Source organism: Chlamydotis macqueenii, chromosome 8 (assembly GCF_036417535.1).
Source record: "Chlamydotis macqueenii isolate bChlMac1 chromosome 8, bChlMac1.mat, whole genome shotgun sequence".
NCBI classification, from domain to species: Eukaryota; Metazoa; Chordata; class Aves; order Otidiformes; family Otididae; genus Chlamydotis; species Chlamydotis macqueenii.
The window spans coordinates 9,811,613-9,832,964 of NC_141563.1; the positions used below are offsets into that span (position 1 = coordinate 9,811,613).

Here is a 21,352-nt window from a genome sequence, read left to right on the forward strand (position 1 = left end):
GCTAGGTATGACTGAGTGACTTATTTAAATATTAGCATCATATCTGTGAATAGTTTTATCCTTTTTATAAACAGGAGTCCTAGCACAACTCAGAAATATCTAAAAGGCCATCAGGGTTGCAAGCGTAGCTTTCCTGCATGCAGTAACAGGTTCTTATACTGTGCTTATAAACCACCTGCATATCTTCAGCATTTTAATACACCTTGCTTTGCAATACCAAGGTGCCATCTGTATCTCTTCTGTAGGCTCAGTTGTTTTTCTCCCTTCCCAATTATATCTATGCACCAAATCCTTTAAACCTCTATCCAGTCTGCAACTTCATTGGCTCAAACTAATGAACAGAATTTTCTAATTCCCTTATGATAATCCTATTACCTGTCCAAACCTATTTCTGCAAGGGTCATCACTACAGAGATGTAAATCTGAGACCAGGTCTATCTGTGGTCAGTTGTAATCCAGCTCCTCTCCTGGAAACCACCAAGGACACTTGTCAGCGCTTGGAAAAAGCGGAGCTGAGCGACCGAGCCTCTCAGGTAGAGTGACTGGTATGCCAGTTGTCTTTCAAGTTTTACTTTAGTAGGGGAATAAAATACGGTGTTTCGAAGATGGTCACAGCTGCTAAAATTTATTATCAGTGTATTAAACGTTGTAATAGATAAACTTAACTGATACGGTCTCTCAGTAGAACCTCACCTTTGGCATCAGGCTAAAAAGTAGCTGTTGAGATAAAAACTAATGCTAGATTTCCAGTTATGAATTTGGCAGGTTGTTTTGATTAAGCTGAGAATAACAAGCTACAAGAGCTGTCATATTCGTGCCTTAAATAAGTACAGATTTTGCTTTAGCATGCACAGTAAGTGGTGCTTCACTCCAGATGGAGTCTTTTTGGGGAAGAGGAAGATTAGAAATCTGACCACTGAGCTGCTGGCGGTGTGTGCCCAAGCTATCAGAAGTGACATATATGTCTAATTTAACAGACCTTTTATACTCCTCCCATGGAATCCTATCTCTCTGTATTTGATTTTGTCACTGATTTAATTCAAAATGGGATTTCTGCTCTTTAAATGCTACTCTGTATATAAGAACAGGCAAGAGAATGTAAACGCACCATTTCTTCTGCCTGTACTGGGATGGTCTTCTGTGCTTTGGTGAAGGGTGAGTGAAGGGCTCAAATGCCTGGGATAATCCTCAGAAAATTTTCCTCCAAGAAACTAAATCCTAACGTCAGAATAAATCCTTCTTACTTGGGTATCTGATTTCAGGCTCAGAATTGTTTTCTTGCAAAATAATGTTCTTCTATGTATAAATATTGGTGTGACAGAATAATAAACCAAATGTACTGGACAAGAAATTTCACTCTAGCTGGTGTGACAGGTTGCAAGTATATAACCAAAGGTATAAATAATGTGTTGCATGAAAAGATGAATAAAATGTCCCTATCTTGCTGGTGAGCCCACCTATTTTGTGGTCAGGTCCACAGTTCAGTGGAGATGCAGAAATTGTTTTACTTACTTACCAGTATTTTGCTGTTCTCAATGGCAGGTCTTCATCATTTGTACTCAGATTTGGATTTGGCAGTGGGCACAAGAGCAGCCATATTTTATATATATGTGTCAATCCTTAGAAAATAACCATAACAAAGAAAACATAGTACATGTAACAGTCCACTAAACCCCTATTTTTCAATACTGAGAGATTGCTTTCTACAGCTGAGATCCCCAGAAGTTGAGCATGCTGTGAATTGTGCAGGTCTAAGTGGTCAAGAAACCTCAGGGCAAAAATTGCATTTTGGATTCTTGCATCCAGCTTGCTTACACAAAAATATAATCTTCACAAGCAACAGCTTTACAAGTTTTCTCCTAGTACTTGATTTTTTTTTTTTTTGACAAGAGGGAATAGTTGGAACATAAAGTCACTCTTCTGCAGCTGATACATAACAGATTGCTAGAATTATATGTGAATACTTCATCCTATTTCAGAATGGGATGTTAAGCTGATCTCTGTTATAAATATTAATGTCTAATCCTAGCAATTCTAATTACAGCACAGCTCAAGTCATGGGCAAATGCATTAAGGAATTAAAGATAATAATCAAAATAATGCAAGTTGAGAGCAAATCGCACAGCTAAAGATGATTGCTACACACCAGCATATGCAACTACTGGCTTTCAGTGACAGAGGGAATTTATCACTAGCAGCAATGGATGTTGAAGCCATCACAGGGTTCCCTTATTCCTAACACACAAAGTGCAAAAATCCTACAGGTATTTTACATCTTCAAAATACTCACGATGCCATCTGTTCATATCTTCATCTTAACTGCAAAGTTTTTTCCTGGGTGGGTTAGATTAGGAAAGGACATCCCTGTCCCTTTCTAGCCCTCAAAAAAAAAAACCAAACCACCAACCAAAAAAAAACCCAAACCAACCCAAAAAACCAGCAAAGAGAGCATCAATTCAGAAAAAAAGGGCCTGACTGATACAATCAGTAGCTCCATACCTCAGTGGGGAAATAATTTTCCATAGATACTGCACTAGACTGGATTACAGGGATTAGTCAGCTCAGTTGTGCAACTAACTGCAGTTATAGCAGCCTGTGATTCTCACTATAAGCAAAAGTGGTGCAACTTCACAATAGTCTTAAACACAGAAGATGCAAGAACTTATGAAAAATCTATATCACCTTTACATTTCCACCCTATCTTGTAGACTTGTTGTCTTCTTAGACCACTTTTAGATAGTCAGTGGTATAAAAACAGACCAACCAACCCATCTTCCAAAAGCCACCCATGGACAGAAAACCCTCCAGAGACTGTACAGCACTCTGGTTAGACACGGGCAAGCAAGGAGAAGAAAGAAACATCAGGTTGCCTCCACGGTTTGGCATGTTTAATGCAGCTGCGGGGAACTCAGCTGGAGAGTCTGGCAACTAGCTTTCAGTGCTATTCCACCTTAAACTACATAACAGGCTCCATTTTAAGGCATATGGCTAACCACAGTTAGACTGAATTATAACCTTAATTCTCAGTTCCTTGAATGATTTAGCCTGAGTCCCAACAAAGTGAAATGTTTTAAAATTATTTAAATGTAAGCTGGAACGTGCTATAAATCAACACAGAGAACTCCATCACATTGTCACGAGCATATGCCAACCACCGTTTTTGCCTTTAACGTTCAGTGCCTACGGAGTTCAAGCGAAAGCTGTAGAGCAATTTTCACAATCGGTATCCAAGTACAGAGCCGTTCCTGTTCTGCTGGTTACCGGAAGGAAGATATCAAAGAACTATGAGTAAAAAAACAAAATGAAAGAGAAAAATGAGGTCTACACAACACCAGGTACAAGCAGAGTTGGCCAATACTAGGGGAATGACACTTTCTCGGTAAAAGAATAAAAATTGAAACAAAACAAAAAAAATCACATCCAACTATTTTTAAGTGTCACCTCTTGTATTAACTCTTTTTTTTTAAGCTGAAATGCAACATTACAATTTTTGATTGGCATTGTCATTTCGGGCAGGCATGCAAGATGAGGGCAACAAGCAGAGGCAGTATGACAAGCCTGAAAAATAGCTCCATATATTTGCTTGCCAAAAAAAAAAAAAAAACAACAAAAAAACCAAACTGTTTTTGATCACCCAGAACCCTTTCCACTCTAACAGCCACAGGTAACAGAAGCGAAAGAAGGAAAATGCAAGAAGTCACCATGAGCAAATGCCAGACAGTTTTTCCTCGCTGCATTCAACCAGCGCGAGGGACGGCAACGTTGTGGGAATGGTGATTCCCGCAGAGAGAGCTAAGCTGGGCTTTAATAAGGAATCTCAGCTGCTCCGAGCAAAGTACCTGCTGCGTTATGAAACTCCACACAGTCAAAGCCCCTCCAATAAACTTCCAAATTACCACTCTCGTTACCTAAGCCAGCCATCCAAATTCAGCCCTCCAGACTCTAGTCTAAACTCATCCATGCTGAGTGGCAGATTCAGTTCCTGGTCTTTCTCAGCCTCATGGAAAACTGCTGGCTAACAGGTCTTGCACAGAGCCAGGTGAAAATGCTTCATCAAATTCGTTCTTAACAAAAACTATTTCATTGATTTTTTTTTTTTTTAATAGTTTCAGAGTTGATGAGAACTTCCGCAAAAGCAGTATCTTTGCTTTGAAAACATTACAGTAATAAATTCAAATGGCATCTTGAAATCAAATTTGTTTCTGTTTGCATATCCTTGCCATTTCAGTAGTGTAACGGTCATTCATGATATGACATCATAATTGAAATATGCTGAAATTATTCAATTTATGCAATATCTTAAGGAGAGTTGCTTGGCATGGAATTAAATATTTTATCTTAATTTGAGGTGAAAGCATGTTATAATAAAGTCTTGTCGTTTTGACACAAAGTCTCAAATAAAATAATTGTGATGCTGAATCTTGTCCTTCATAATTGCTGGAATCCTATTAAAATAGCTGCCTCCAGCAGTATCCAAAGACAACCACACATTCCCAGTACTTCTAGCAGGGATGTTGTCTAGGCTTAAAGCAGTAAAGATACTAGCTATTCCTTTTCTCAGAGATCCCTTAAGGAAGGCCTTTGAAATTTTTAAATAGAGTAAACTGAGACTGTTTTGAAAGAAATTATGAGATAAAGCCTTGGATCTTGCCTCTCTGAAAGCACACAATGATGACATGCCTTCACTGACAATTTCAGGTTAAATCCAAGTATAGCAACGCTGCTGACCATTAAGTTCAGTGGTGGTGTCCTTTGAACTCTCTGACATGAAAACTGGTCATGGGGAGACCTCAATTCTGTCTTGAGAAGAGATCCCAGAAGGCAGCATTTGGCAACTGCTCACCTTGTTCGCTTACATGTCGGCTGCTGTCCGGGTTTATTTTGTTACACGCTGCATTTGGTCGCAGGCAAGAGGCACACTGGAAGATACAGCCTGGCTAAAAATAATCTTCCTAAGCCTTAAGCCTAGCAGGATGAAGCAAACCCTCAGAAAGAGTCAGAAGTCAGGCTCTATTAGATGAGGAAACACACCAGCCATTGACCATCCGAGGTCTAAATATAGCACCTTTAGACCTTCGGGACTTCCTCAATGCCCACGCTACAGCCACCTCGAGGCGCTCCTTGCTTTTCAGGAGACCATATCTCCCAATGACAGCAATTTTTTTTTTCCCCCCTTATCCATGCTTCCATCTTCTCAAGACTAGTTAAGTTAAGCAGTTTGTCCAAAAAGGGCTTCAGGCCACTGAACCAAATTGTCTTGGAGGTGTCAGTTACACACAACCTATGGTAAACACCAAACTAGAATGCATTTATTCAGATCTTACTTAGATTACTTAATCAATCATACTAGAAAGTGACTATTTAAAATACAACATCAATCATTTTAGGTCTTCAGAATTTTACTATACTCTTCTGTTTAGTATGATGTAACATCCAAGACTCTCCCACAATATTTAAAGTAGAGATTAATACAGACTTGCTGTCATAATGACCAGCCTAGTGTTTATCGACTGTTAAATAGTTAAATGAATTATAATTTGATTTTTTTTTTTGAAGAGAGTTTGTTGGAACACATCAATAAATGAGGCTCTTAGAAACTGATCCACTTTTGAACTGTTCTATTGGGACAGTTAATGCTGCAACAGCCATTTATCATGTAAATCCAAACAACTGACATCACGGTAATCTGAAATAGCATGTTTTTTCTCTGACTTATGATACTCTCTGGTTTTGTATCTGAGTCCAATTCTCCCTAAGGGAGAACGAGTGCTCTCGCATGCACTCACATCTTCTTTAACACTGCAAAATCCACAAACAGAGCACCTTTAAGTGCTGAAGCCACAGCAAAAAGCTTTTAGACACCAAAATCATTAGAAAAAGAATCATAGAAAAATCAGATTTCATTACTTCTAATGCTCACAGAATTCCTTTCCTTTCCTAAATCCAGCTCACTGTATATGGCTGCTACTCCATCCACATCCCATGTCTGCTGCAGCTAATTCCACAGCTGCAGTCAGGTTCCTACAGAGCTCAGGTTTTATCCAAACGTTACACTCTGCTGCATAAACACCATCGGAACACCTTCAGTATCTCTTGATCATCTGGCCAGCTGCTGCAAACAGAAGAGGTCAGGACCCGGCTTATCTTATCACGTCAGCCTCAGCCACGGTAGCAATGAGACGGGGCTGCTCTGACATTTTGCAGAAGGTACCTAAATCCTGCAGCAACTTCCTACAACACAAGGAACATTGTGTTCAGACACTCACCACTCATTCCCCTATTTTAGTCACTAGAAACTCACACTGTTGAGTGTGTTTTCCACTGACGCTTAAGATTAGCACAGAGGAACCAAAGGAATTCAGGCATCTTTGCCCGTACCTAGGGCCGCCCTATCTGTGATACTGCTATTTCCTGGGTTTTACACAAGCATTTTCACATCAGGCAGGTGATGGTAATGCTTCACCAGGGCTTCACTCCAAATTTTGTCCCTAGGAGGTAAATTGGCATTTGACCGCTGTAGTGGTGCGCACAGCGTGCTGGTGTGTGCATACAAAGTGGATGAAATGAATCAGAAGCATTCACAGTAAGAACTTTTCCAATAAGATCATCTTGTTCCCTTCATTTTCCTTCTCCCCATTCCCTTCTTTTCCCCCCACCCTCCCCTAAACAAGCAAGCTTCCTGGTGCCTCCTGCTGCTTGTTACAAGAAGCCCCTTTTCTGCTGATGCTCTTTTCTTGTGCTCAGACAAATGTTAGAAGCCTTCAAGAAAGGATCACTTATAGATGGCTGCAGCTGGGCTGGCTTCTCATGGGATGAACAACTGTCGCCTGACCATGGGGAATTTGGAATGAATTTCAGGATAGAGCCATGGCAGTCCCTGTGAAGCAATCTTAGAAACAACTAACTACAGAGAAAAATTGGCCCAGAATCTGCACTGCAGTTTGTAGATAAACAAAAGCAAAGGAAAGGATTTATGATGCCGTTTCTCTGAACTATGTTTTGGAGCAGGACAGGAAAAGCATGTGTTTTAAGCCATCAGCCTTTTCTCCAAATTGTGACATGTATCTACACATTCAGAGAAACTTGTGTAAATGCCTTAGTTGCTGCTTAACCATACCTCCATTTTGCTTAGTTCTGGTCTGCAAAGAAGTGAAAATATTAATTCTAATTTTATGCAGTTTTCCAAGCCACACATAAAGCTGTTTATAATTTAGCTGGTGAAACTTCACCATTTATAATCAAGACTCAATCACAGGAACTAAAGAAAAACATAAAGCCTCTGGAATGATACCAATGGTATAAAAGATCTGTGCAGGAAAGGGATAAATCAGGAAGCCACGGACCTGACGTACCCACTGCAGGAGTTACAGCTCTGCAGGGCTCTCTGTGGTCACACGATACTGTCTGCTTTGGCCTTCATCTTCCGATTAATAAAGGCAACATGAGGAACACATTCCTACTATTGGTTTTACTTCACGAATTGTAGTTGCCACAGGGATGTCAGGGTCATGCAGCGACTATTTCTGACATTGCACGGACGAGGGCCAGGCAACCCCGCAGCACGCACTGTGAAGTTGCAGCTGGTTGGAACAGGACCTGGATGTCCGTCATTTGATCAATTACTTTATAAACAGCTACTGCATTTTTTGGTAAATGGTCATGTAAAACCAAACCAACAACATTCTGTTGGAACACATCCAGCTGGCAACAGCTTTACAGTGCAACAGAGGACATTTTTTCCTTCTCATGTGGATATACTGACCTGAGTCAAGATTGCCTGCACGCTCCTCAGTGTCTTTGCTGCCTTTTCACAAATACAGATATACCACTTGGACATGTGGATCTTCCCATTTAAGATAAATGCAGAACTTAATCCCTCAAACCAGCAAGTTTCACCTTCTGCTCTATAAAGGGAAAACAATTTTGCATCCAATAGCTGCACATACAGCTATTGTGTTAGTGTGTCAGGAGAGAAGAAAAACATTTAAAAATTCATATTTCTGCAGGTTAGTGGATGGTTGAGAGGAGAGATCACAGAACTGTAGAACCATTCCACCTTTAGGTAGTGGCTCTTTCCATATTAACAGAGTGGCTGAAAGCTACTAATACAAACACCTACCTACTTGATAACGTAACAGTTGGGAGGATGGGAGATTCACACCAGCCTAACCCAATCACCCACCTTACACAGCTTGTCTCTCCAGCTGAAAAAGGCAATGCAGACTCATTTTTTGCAAAGCCACCTGGAGGGCTTACCCCTACACATTCAGTAGATACAGTCAAGAAAAATCAGCTTCCCGTTTTGGGTGCCTTAAGTTAACGCCTCTAACAAGATGATGTGAACAACTGAATCTTAACTCTTCTAAAACACGGCGATGTGCTTGGTGGAGTCTCAGGACACTTTACCAAAAGGGTAAGAAAGTGAAGGGAAGAACAGCAAGCCCTTAGCAGTCACAAGCAAGACTAATATGCTTGGCTCTGCCAGTCCTACAAGAACAGTTCAGGCTGAAGACACCTCCTTCATCCATGTCCCTGTCCTTACCACAGCACAGTCTTACTTGGTCTGCTCTGACTTACTTTACTCTTGAATCGTCACCACAAGACGTATGTAAATCTAATTAAATTGCCAAGAAGTTAATAAGTACTCCCTGTCACGAGCTGCTGTCCTAGCTTGCCCACAGCATTCGATGCTGCACTCTGTCCAGCTGGGGTGAGTAGGTCCAGCTGCAGAGACAGGTACTAACTCGGTGTCAGTGTCAGAATTGTATGATAAAGTAACTTTTCAATTGATGGGAAAGCAGCAAACAAAATCTTCAGACATCTCAGAGGATGCACGGTAATGCTCACAGAAAGCTAGGAAGGAAGAACACGTGAGTTTGAAAGCTGCCATAAACAACTGTTTTTCAAAATTACTTAACTCTCAAATTTGAGAGAAAGACTGTGTAGGTAGACCCTGCATTTATAGGGAGCCTGTTGGCTAGGTCCAGCCTGCCTTTTGCAGATAATAACAAAGCGTAAATATGAGGAAAGCAAAAGCAGTTTACAGTTACAAATACACATTTGAAAAAAGAACTTCAACTAAGCAAAAAAAAAAAAAAACCCACAACAAACCAGCCGACACCAGAATTAAATACTATCATTTCTGACCCAAACCTATTTTGCTAACTGTTTTCTGTGGGCAATTTTTTTGCAATTTTTTTTTTGCATATCCAGAGTCTTAGGAGGTATTCTTGGTCAAGCCATACCCCAAACCAGACAGTGGATGTTCTCCCAACTTCACAAGTTTTGATTCCTCTCAGCCCTCACCTGCAGGCAGTTTTGGTTTTTTTTTTTGATGGCAAGGAGCAGTAAGAGTCTGTTCAAAGTCCCTACAGGGTACTACTACTTCTAGATCTTTAATTTCCCTCACAACAAATTTAAGTTTCTTCCCTTTTCGATAAAATGCTGGCCATCAACCGCTCTAAACACCTGCTTCCAGTCATTGCTAGAGCTACAGCTCTGACATAAGTGATTTTTGAAAAATTATAGGGATTATAGGCACTGCCAAACATCTGTTGAGCCTGGAAAAAAACACATATATAAAATCTCTCCCCTGGGCTTCTGCCATTCATCATGCCCTTGCTAATTACAGCATAAACTCCAACCAAATCTCTGAAGGACATGTCAATTCTAGCAGGCATACAGATGTCTACTTAGAGTTCAGAAACTAAATATGTACTTAAAATCAAGTGAAAATTCTGTCCTGACTTTCAGAGTACCGTGATGAAATGCTCAATTCATCTGACAAATCAGGCCAGGCATTGAGGTTAAACATGGATTTTGGTTCATGCCCTTAAATATCCGCATTTGAAAATGTTGGCTGTTCTGCTTTCACTTCAAATAGCCATTTTTTTAGCATCCAACTATCCTCCTCCTCAACCCTACTTGATATATCCAAGTTATTTTACAAAGAAGATACATGAATAATAGATTTCTTAACAGAATAATAAATAAAAGGATGAATTTATCAAAATAGTAACAACTATATAACTGCTCCAACAAATATGTAACATGGTCCAAACATTCCAATCCTGAATTTCAAAAGACATTCACCATTTAATACACAAAATAAGGCTTTTTCAAGTAAAAAAATCTGGTTAATGATAATTAAAATTTGACATTAGTAATGTAATCTAATATTATTTTTCTGAAATAACAGAAATAGTCTTGTTTTAAAAATCTGCATTCTGCCTTTCCATACAAAACACAGTGGTTCTGTGGCAGAAGTGAAGCTGATTGGTGTTAAAGATGTTTAGCTAATTCTCCATTTCAGAGTGAAATCCAGAAATAAATGTGCAATCCACAAAAGATGAATAATTTCTGGTGCATAACTATAGGCCAAATTTTGAAAGACAGAAAAAAAAAAAAAAGATGAGAAAGAGATCCTATGATTTTTAACGTAACACAATGCTGAAGCCAGGGGTAGTCATGTCGGGAATTTCCTAACTGGCAAAGCCTCCAGGATAAAGGAAACATTGGACTGCATCTATTTAAAATGTTTCCATCTCACAAATAAAGAACAGCGTAACTCTCCTAAAGCGGATAGAGCAAATAATCCAATCCCATAACCCTCTCATCAGTCGCAGTGACCTGCGGCAAAGCTGACAGCTTTCTACGTCAACCCATCCCGGTTTACATTTTCTTCTTATCATACGACCTCTTCTTTATGCAAATAATTTCCTGTTTTAAATTAAGTTTTTTTCCCCAAACACACTGATTTAATCACTACATGATACCCCATGTTTTTCCTTTAGGTAAGCCCAGGAAATTTCTATTTATCCATACAGTAAGTTTGTCTTTGCACATCTGGGTAACACAACAGCAGCGCAAGCAGTCAAAGCAGGCGCCTGTGGCTCTGGAATCCATATTTAGCCACCATAACGCAAGGGATCTGATGGTCTCCGAAGGCAGAGGGAGCTGCAAGTACCCCGTGTTTTCGACTAGCAGCTATCTGGCTTGGTGCCTGACTCTTCTCATCGGGAGCAGATCACTAAAGGTGCTTACGGCTTTCGGCTCCCTCCACAACGCTCTGGCAACTGGTCTGAAATTCTGACCTCCGACCTCAACATCGATCTCGCTTATGTAATGGTGCTAATGCCACTTACAAATCTAAATGCATGATGACCAAGGATGGATCCCTCTCTCTTCCCCACTCCCCTCCTTTTTTGTTTTTAAATATTGATGTGCTCCAACCCCTTGCCCAGAGTCTTATTCAGAAAACACACATTCTGACTAACAGCAAGAACTAAACAACATACAGAAAATGGCATGAAAAATGAACTGTCTGTTGGACGTGTAGCACTTTGTATAGTAGCTACAAAACAGATTACGGCTGGGGCTGAAGCACGCGCATCCCAACCATACAAATCACGGAAATACATGTTCAATCATTTCTGCTCAGGGCTGCAGATCACACCCTGCAGTGCACTGAAGTTACTGAGAAGGTTTTAGTGACATTGATGAGCTCTGGATTAGGCTCCTTGGAAATCTGTCACTTGTTAGCACAGGAGGATTCCCACCCTCCCATAAGTAGATGCACAGCCTCACACACAGAGAGCTCAGGAGCAATGCATCCCAAAAAGAGGAAGTCAGGCAAAAACATCAGACAGCCTGCATAGGTGAAAAGGAGATCCTGGACCAACCAAAAATCCAAAAGGAAGCCTACAGAGGGTGGAAACAAGGACAGGTAGCCTGGGAGGAATACAGAGAGATTATCTGACTGGCCAGGGATAAGGTAAGGAAAGCCCTGATAGAATTGAATCTGGCCAGGGACGTCAAGGGCAACAAGAAAAGCTTCTACAAGTATGTCAGGGATAAAAGGAAAACCAAGGAGAACATGGGCCCTCTCCAAAAGGACATAGGAGACCTGGTTACCCAAGACACGGAAAAGGCTGAGGTTCTCAACAACTTTTTTGCCAGCAAGGGCTCTAGCCACATCGCCCAAGAATGCAAAAGCAGGGAGAATGAAGAAGTGCCCACTATAGGAGAAGAACAGGTTCAAGACCATTAACAATCCCAAGCACAAATACAGGCCGTGTAGAGAATGGATCAAGAGCTGCCCTGAGGAGAAGGACTGGTGGGGGCAGTGGAAATGTCCCAGCATAGCAGAATCAAGCAAGTCACAGAATCATAGAAGGGTTTGGGTTGGAAGCTACCTTTAAAGGTCATCAAGTCCAACCCCCCTGCAAGGAGCAGGGACTTTTTCCACTAGATCAGGTTGCTCAAAGCCTCATCCAATGCTGCCCTGAACACTTCCAGGGATGAGGCGTCCACAACTTCTCTGGGCAACCTGTGCCAGTGCCTCATCAACCTCACAGTAAAGAATTTCTTCCTTATATCCAGTCTAAATCTACCCTCTCTCAGTATAAAGCCATTACCCCTTCTCCTATCACTATAGGCCCTTTTCAAAAGTCCCTCTCCAGTTTTTCTTGTAGGCCCTCTTTAGGTACTGGAAGGCTGCAATAAGGTCTCCCTGGAGCCTACTCTTCTCTCCAGGATGAACAACCCCAACTCTTTCAGCCTGTCTTCAGAGAAGAGGTGCTCCAGCCCTCTTATCTTTGTGACCTCCTCTGTTCTTGCTCCAACAGGTCCATGTCCTTCTTATGTTGGGGGCTCCAGAGCTGGACGCAGTACTGCAGGTGGGGTCTCACCAAAGCAGAGGAGAGGGGGAGAATCACCTCGATCAACCTGCTGGCCACACTTCTTGTGATGCAGCCCAGGATGCGGTTGGCTTTCTGGGCTGCAAGTGCACACTGCCAGCTCACGTTGAGTTTCTTGTCCACCAGCACCCCCAAGTCCTTCTCCTCAGGGCTGCTATAGATCCATTCTCAGCCCAGCCTGTATTTGTGCCTGGGATTGCCCATTTGTGCGACTTGCTCCAGGCTCACAGTCTAACTCAGTCATAGGGCCAGGATTAACTTTTAGGAGTTCCTCACTCACAGGTCCACGGTCAGCTACTCAGCCTGTGTATCGTCACGATTATTGCCTCATGCCATGCTGCAGAATAATGGTGAAATGCAGCCTTCTGTGCTGTTATGATTTACCTAATCTTTTCAGATTTATCAAGTACAATAGATCAGTAACATAAACTTCACAGAGAGCTTTCATTTGTTAAGCAATCAGTACCCATCTCTGATGTTCCAGTAAAAGCATGGTCAGTTTTCTGGTTCAAGCCTGCAACAGACTGCTTGATTCATATCCTGTATTTTTAGTGTCTTTTCAGCCCTAAAAGCTATGAAACAGCAAAGCATATAGAGAACCAAATCCTCTTTCCTCATGGAACCAAGAAAACCCTCAACATCAGCAGATGAGCTTTTTGTAGATGTCCATGTAAGACATGGGAATGACTTGCAAGGCTCTGACCTAGCATATCCACATAGTTGTCCATCCCTGACATGGCAAAGATTTTAGTTTTGCCTATGTGAGAAGAGATTAGCTTCATGTTTCTATTTCAGAATTGATTGAATAGCAATTGATCCAGTAATCTGGCTGTATGTGCTGACAACAATCTGTCTACAGAAAGAATTTAGACTAATAAAGTGTAATTCGTTACCTGCTTTTCTTCCAAACTTATTTGCAATACTTCCCACTCCCTGCTGCCATAAGTACAGGTATGGAATAATTTATTCTCACATTTACTCGTTAGCTTTACTCCCAATACACACAAGAATCTGATTCTTTGTGTCTTGCTCAGTCATTATTCCACTTTATTCCTTGATTCTGTTATGTAAAACTGAAGTTGCATTTCTTCTTGTGCACACATGCTACAACACTGGCATCGCTCTAGTCTAACACATCAGCAGCTTTTAAAGACAGCATTCATCTTACGATAACATCTTCCATTTGCTTCAAGATGGGATTTACTGTGAAGTCAAGTAAAGGTTACTTTAACATCTGAACAACTAAAACTAGTCTAGACTAAATGAGAACACTCAAATTGTCTGCCTTAACACTCCTGTGGACAGTGACACTTCATCACATTAGAATTACAGTTTTCAACTAAAAAGGAAACTTGTGGCTGATGTGCAACATTAGAAAAGACTCAGTACTACGTGGTGGCAGAGCTCATGCAGAGGGCTATGTAGATGTCGATCAGCAGCGTAGTACAAATGTATGCGAAGAACTGGTACTTTTCTCCCCCAGCACATCCTCCTGAAACAGATAATTGGTCGTCTTAAGAAAGCTGCAGGACCTCAAGAACATTTACTGTGACTTTCGGAACCAGCAGAACATCAGCCTGACCTCAAGAGCTCAATGCTCTGGCCAAAACTTGCTGCTCTGTAATGCTCTGGCACCACCCAGCTAGCCTCATCTTGTCCATGGGAATACATGAAGGGAAACCGCTCATCTTCCTTAAAGAATGGTGGTTCCACTTCACTCCTCAAAACCTCTGCCATAAAAGATAAAGAGAGTACTGCTTGAGTACTGGTGTATCGCAGTGCCCTGTGATTGCGGCTTGGCTCACCTTATTTATAGAACGGGTGGGACAAGAAAGTGATTTTGATTATAACCCTTGTAATTTTTTTGTTTTGTAACAAACATGGCCTAACCAGTACAAGCACACGACCTCCAGGATGTTCAAAGGTTTCTTGCCCAACAGGTTCAAATACTTGGCTCTGTCTTCAGTATGAAAAATCAGGCAACTCTTAAATCTAGGTACTTACCCGACTTGGGAAATTAATAGGTTCATTACTCCAAGTGGGATTAAAGAAATTAAATAAAGAAAATACTCACTACACATTCTCATTACAGACATCTTTACAGCCGCTAGTTCACACCATGTTCCCAACATTCTGTGATGAGCGAGAAGGAACAGTATAATGGAGAAATCCTTGCCCAGGCACTTCCAGCAAGAATCTGGCAAGACATCTTTTCAAAGAGAGCGACGTATATTGCGATTGCTTTTTATGAGATGATGAGAAGCTCTAGTTATCATGTGTATTTTGATCTTGACTGATACCTACCAGCTGCAGGAAATTACACACTGCGCTGTACCTGCTGTAAGCTTCTCTCTCTTCTATCCTGTTATTAACCACTCTCCTTTCTGAACTTGCAGCATCTCCTACTTTACTCACTAAAATGGAAGAAAATGTCAACACCAGCTTTGAAGAAGATTTTGAAGGACAGGCGACACACACAGGCAAGGAAACTAACTGTATTTTTTTTTTCCTAAAAATAAACTAAACTGTCCCTGCTCCTTTCAGCAGAGCATAGCATTTAAAAGCTTTGAAAGCATCCTTGCTCAGAACCATGATCCTTTTAATCCAGCACTCAATCACTATGATTTTTTTTGAGTATCAACATTGTGTTCAGCTCTATGGACAGGTATCACTCCATCCCACCCCACCAACAGATAATTATTGCCAACCATTCCCTCCCAAGGGCTTATTTTCCTTTGTGCCATAATAAATTTAGTTCTTGTAATAACTCTTTTTGAGCTTCTTTCCCAATCAGCCTTGCTGCTGTTGGCTAAGATAATTGTTTTATGTATTTATTTATTTTTATTTTATATATATATATATATATTTAGGGATCCAAATGTAGGGCACTACATCGACACCTAGGCTGCAAAACAGTTTTGGAAGTCAAGCTACTGTACTGTTATTGCTATGTCAAGAGCTTCAGGCTAATTCCTGTTTTGGAATCTTGTTTGCAAAAGATCAGGTCACCTTCCCTTTCCACAGAGGGATGTACAGTGCCTTTAGCCACCACTTCAAGATGTTGAAATTTAACCCAAAATAGACTCTTGGCAACTAGCAACACCACATCTCTCACAGAGATGAGAGTTGCTTACCTAGCCTTTTCTGAATTTTCCATAGAAATAAACTTCACCTCTGAAAACACTAAAATATTCATTGTTTTTACTTTATAATCTAAGATGCAAATTAAAATGGTCCACTTTGAAAAACACCACTGGAATTCCAAATTTTTTTTTTTTTTCCCATTTCAAGTTTAACTGCTTTAATCAACCAGCTCCAAAGACTAAGACCTGCATTACAATCAGAATTATCACAGCATTTGCCTTACAGGTTACTCTTTCAGTAGATCAGGTATGGGTTTGTTTCTTTTTTTTTTTAAAAAAAAAAGCCTCACGTGTCCTGTATTCTTAGTTTCACTGTAAGTCCTCACGCATGCTATGTAGTCAAATACATTGTCTACAGAGAAATGCAAATGCACCTCTACAAAACACTAGCTTTGGCCAACACGCCACTTAACAGGTTTCAACATCCTCATCCTTGTTAACTACTCATGCAGTTCACCAAAATCCTTTTACAGGATCCTGATAGGAACTAGATCACCAAAGTGATCCAGTTTAGAAAAAAACCTTGCTTTCTTTCGAAGACTGATGTAACACATCAGTCCCGAAGCTCTCGTTTTCAGCACTCCAGGAGAGCACTCTGGAAGGAAGAGAGGTGGATGAATCAAACTGTGGCACAGAGACAAACCAGCAAAGAGCAGAAATTTCTTAAGATAGCTTCTTGTTACAGCCAGTTTCTCACCTAATGTTATTTCTCTCAGGGCCCAAAGGCGTGATCAATGACTGGAGGAAGTTTAAATTAGAAAGTGAAGACAGAGACTCCTTGTCCCTGAGCAAGAAAGAAATTCTTCGACAAATGTCTTCACCACACAGGTCTTTCAGTAAAGATGATAAAGACACCAGAGAGAGATTCTGCCGTAAGGTAAGAGAAGAAAAGCAAAATAAATTCATTTGTATTCTATACAAAACAGTTATAAGCTAGAAAATCCTGAATTTGCCAGACTCAATTCCTTTGCAATTTAGCAGCGCTCACGCAATATAGATGCGTGTCCAACCATCCATCTAGCTCTCTCTCAAGAAAAGTAACTTCAGTAAAATAAACAGTATACTTCACAACAACATATCACCCAGCACAGAGTTTGAATTTCTTCCTCCTTTCCCTGCCTCAATGACCTATCCTTGGTTAAGGCAATGGAAAATTTTTAACATGTTTAAAAACCTATTAGTCAGGATAGAGCTCTGAGCTTGAACATTACTCATCACCATTTACCAGTTCCGAAATGTAAATTGACCCAAACCCCCCAAAAACACAGGAATGAAACTCTGACCCCACTACAGTCACTGGCAAAATTCCCACCAACTCTGGAAGATCCGGAAGTTTTTGCTAAATATGGCAACTGTCTTTGATATCATCAAGTTGACATGTGAGTGTTGAGACAGGATCTTCACTCGTCTCTTGAAGAGACATTCAAGAGTCACTGTAGGAAGTGACTGCTCTTCCGGCTAAGATTTCAATGCAATGTTCTTTAGAAAACAACTTCGCCTCTTCCTGTTACACTTATAACATTCTCTCAATATTCACAGATGAGCATGCAGGAGTATGAATTAATTCATGATGAGCAAGAAGATGAAAGTTGCCTACAACAATACCGTAAACGCTGCATGCAGGATATGCACCAGAGGCTGAGTTTTGGGCCAAAATACGGTTACGTGTGTGAGCTCCAGAATGGGGAACAGTTTCTGGAAGCCATCGAGAAAGAACGTAAAACCACTACTGTCATCGTCCACATCTACGAAGATGGCATCAAGGGCTGTGATGCTCTCAACAACAGCTTGACCTGCTTGGCAGCTGAGTACGCCACCGTGAAGTTCTGCAAGATCAAGGCCTCTGACACGGGGGCTGGAGATCGCTTCTCAAATGAAGTGCTTCCCACTCTACTTGTCTATAAGGGTGGGGAGCTCCTCAGCAATTTCATTAGCATTTCTGAACAATTCAATGAGGAGTTTTTTGCTGTGGATGTGGAGTCTTTCCTAAATGAGTATGGGCTGCTGCCTGAAAGGGAGCTTCCAGTACTTGGAAATGGCAACACGGATGAGCAAGATATTGAATAATTAGAGAGCCATAGTCCTCCCTGTCTCCCTTTCCTCCTCACTACGTTGTAAATCAATTGCAGTAACACCCATCTCATTTAGAGAAGGCTGTCTTTGCTAACTTGTTTCTAAGATACACATGCATAAACGTCGCTTAACTGTTAGTATGTGAATTTTACTTAACATACATACAACTGGCAGTCCTGTAAATAATTATTTCTACGCTAGCCACAAGTAACAGGTAGAACACGAAACAACACTGGTGATCTCCAAGAAATTAAGAAAAAATAAAGACTGAGGGCCCACGCACGTCTTTACAAAACACAGGAACTTCATTTCAACAGGAACAGGACTGATCCATCCCTCGGCATACACAAAAAGCCATCTCTGTGCTCTGGAATTACGGCGAGTCCTGGCTCCTCAGACTCACTTCTACTGACTTCAGTAGGAAGATCATCTCATCCAGCAGTTCTAACGACAAATAGCCCAAAGTCCTTGCATTCCTAAATGACTTAGGCATCTAGGACATTATTTTATGCTTCTGCATTTAACTTCCAACATTCATGAAAATACAGAAGTTAGCTCAGCGCTTCTATAAGTTTGTCATCCAAACAGCTAACACAGACACATTATCAGCTAATTTCAGTTCATTGTTGCTCCATATTTTGAACAGCAATATTTAAAATGTCTGCAAGTTACTGAAAAAGTATATTGTGCTTATGTAATAACTCTGAATAAAGCTTAACAGCTCTCAAAACCTGCCATCGGAAGTGTGAAATATGTTGGTAGCATATAACCTTAAAAACATGTTAAGTATTAGTAAGTGCTCATTAGACATTTACTAAACTCTAAGTTTTAAATTTTGCTAAAGGGATGCTGCCGAGAACTACAGCAATCATTTTGAGAGGAAGATACAGGGTAAACTCACTAGAAACCTTCCTCTCCCTCTCTCCGTAGGTCTGAAAAGTCCACCTCCTCCAGTTCTGATACAAGACAACAAAACAGTAGGAACATTCAATGACGACTTTTGCACACTGGCAAAGCTGAGGGCTGAATTTTACTCCGAGGCCAGAAATACCTGTACCTCATTCCGAGGACAGAAACATCTATATCTTAGCCACACACAATTTTGCTGTTAACATCTGAGATTATCAAAATGTTAAGGATTATTTTCAGTACTCGTATGACTCACCAGTTTTTATTTCATTTGATAGTTTCACATTTCGATCTCTCTGGAGTGGGAGCTTTCAGTTCTGCTTCGGGTTAGGATTCCACCATGGAAATGTCAACCTGTGAAATTCTGCACACGGATCAGTAAAAATTCAGATCTGAGCAGCCATGACCAAGGAATCATTGTGGCACTGATACAGTGATATAATCCACACATTAAAAACAAGTTCTTACCACTCTTTTAAATACATTTTTTTCTCCACTTTTAATTCACATGGAAAATTCACAGAAGTAGCTGAAAGATACATAATCTGTTTCCAACAGATCTGCACAACAAAATAATCCTACTCAAAAAGACTTGGGAAATACAAACCTGCAAAACTTTACTGAAGAACTCACAACATACCCTTTCAAACAAAATGATTTGAACACAACTTACACCTTGTTTTAAATAATGGCCCAAAAAAAGAAGAGAATCTGTCATTTTCATTTGTCTAATTTTAAGGACTATTAAAATGCTACAGAAATTCTACCTTTAACACTGTTTTGCCATGGATTAATATTTTAACAGAGCACTAGAAACCTCACCTCGTGTACACACTAAGCAATAACATGAAATTCCTTATAATCTTTCAACAATGCGGAATCTTCCTTTAGCCTGTAAAACAATTAATGATTTTATTCCACCAAGAATTCCCAAAATGTTACAATTACTGTGTTGTAAATTTCTGAATGCAAGACACTCATAAGTTTTTCTGATGGAACTCCAGGTGGAATAAAGCTCTTCCCTTAGAGCAGTCCCTTTTAACATTAGTCAAACATAATTTTATCCCTCAGCTAAAATTGCCTTCATCTTAACATTTCATTTGCAGCAGGAGGTTGACTCTTCAGAAAGCTACCATTTGCAGAGAGAAATAACCCGCTACTCAGGTAGCGGAACAATATCTCTCTTGTGTTTTTGATTACATGTTTCAGAGGTGATACGTAAGATTTCTGTCTTCTACACACCAGAAAATCTCCACATAACTGCTGGAAACTTAACATTCTTGAGAACTTTCCCTCTTTGTCAAACTTGGTTCAAAAGTTACTAGGCTGCACATCAGCAGTCTGATCATGTAAGCTTCATTTCTTTGAGAAACCAGGCTAAAAGCAAAAAAAACCCTAACGAACAATAACCACCACAGAAACGACATTTAGAGCTAGTTGTAAGAAATAAGCTGACACTCCAATTTAAGAGACAGATTAAGCATGCTTAAGCAGGATTTCCTTCAACCTGTAATTTAAAAAAAAAACTAAGAAAAAGGACACACACACATGTGACGCCAAGCCTCAAGAGAAGCTCATGACTAATGAAGTTGCAAATAAAGCGCTGATCACAGTAGTCATTCATATTTCTGCTGAAAAAAAAAACCCTTAAAAACAAAAAGTAAGACTTGACTCAAACATTGTACTACTGTACGAAGACTTCTGACTAACGAAAAGTAAATGCTTCAATAAGCACATGGGAGAAGCCTTCCTGCCACCCTCAACTACTCTTTCTTGTGACTCAAAGTCGCAGAGACCCTGAGTGTCCCCAAATGTTCTGATGCAGACAAAAACGGAGGAGAGAGGGGAACTGATCATCAGTGGTGCCGGTGCTGATTGAACTGAGAACAGAAGCTCTAGTAGATGCACGTCTGATATTGGCATGCCACACGCTACCCGTCAGATGCGAGGAATTATAAACGTCATAGTACAAGACCACTGAAGCTTTTTAAAACTACATGGCACAGAAAATAAGGTTTCCGTAAAATGATTCCATAACATCAATTGTAGAACTACACTCAAAAAAGTCAGATTTTCAGCTGTGGAAGTCCCAACCGTTCCTCTAGAATGTACATAAAAAAAAAAAATATATATGGACTCAAGTTAACGAAGTTCAATTTCAGTCACAATGGAGTTTTTGCAAACAAAGCTTCAGAAGGTTATGTAGGTAGCAGGAAAAGGATAAACGTATAGGAAACCTGAGCAAAAATTAAGGAGTAGTTAAGTAAGACTTTTTAAAAGTTGTTTTCCTTTTTTCTTACACACATATTTTTGTTTTTCTTAAAGAACTCATTTTCTTACATTATCAATGGCTAACAGTACAAAAAGGATGGGAAGCATGACAACAATGAAATCCCCTCGTGGTTACTGAAATTCTCAGACAAGCAAGAACCTGCTTTCTTCTACATTCACTATTTCCTCATAGCAGGATGACTGGAAGCCTCAATCTGCAGATACAAGTCAAATTACTCATTTTTTCTTTGACAGGGT

The 21,352-nt window shown here is 40.4% G+C and overlaps 1 protein-coding gene across 1 annotated transcript; it reads left to right on the top strand.

Moving 5' to 3' along the window:
- The first annotated feature begins 454 nt into the window (after positions 1–454).
- Positions 455–18,649, top strand: PDC (phosducin). Its single transcript, XM_086753559.1, has 4 exons — positions 455–533; positions 15,095–15,178; positions 16,558–16,718; positions 17,381–18,649. Exons 2-4 carry the CDS (start codon positions 15,118–15,120, stop codon positions 17,906–17,908), a joined length of 750 nt encoding a protein of 249 aa, XP_086609685.1. The 5' UTR covers positions 455–533; positions 15,095–15,117; the 3' UTR covers positions 17,909–18,649.
- Positions 18,650–21,352: the final 2,703 nt, after the last annotated feature.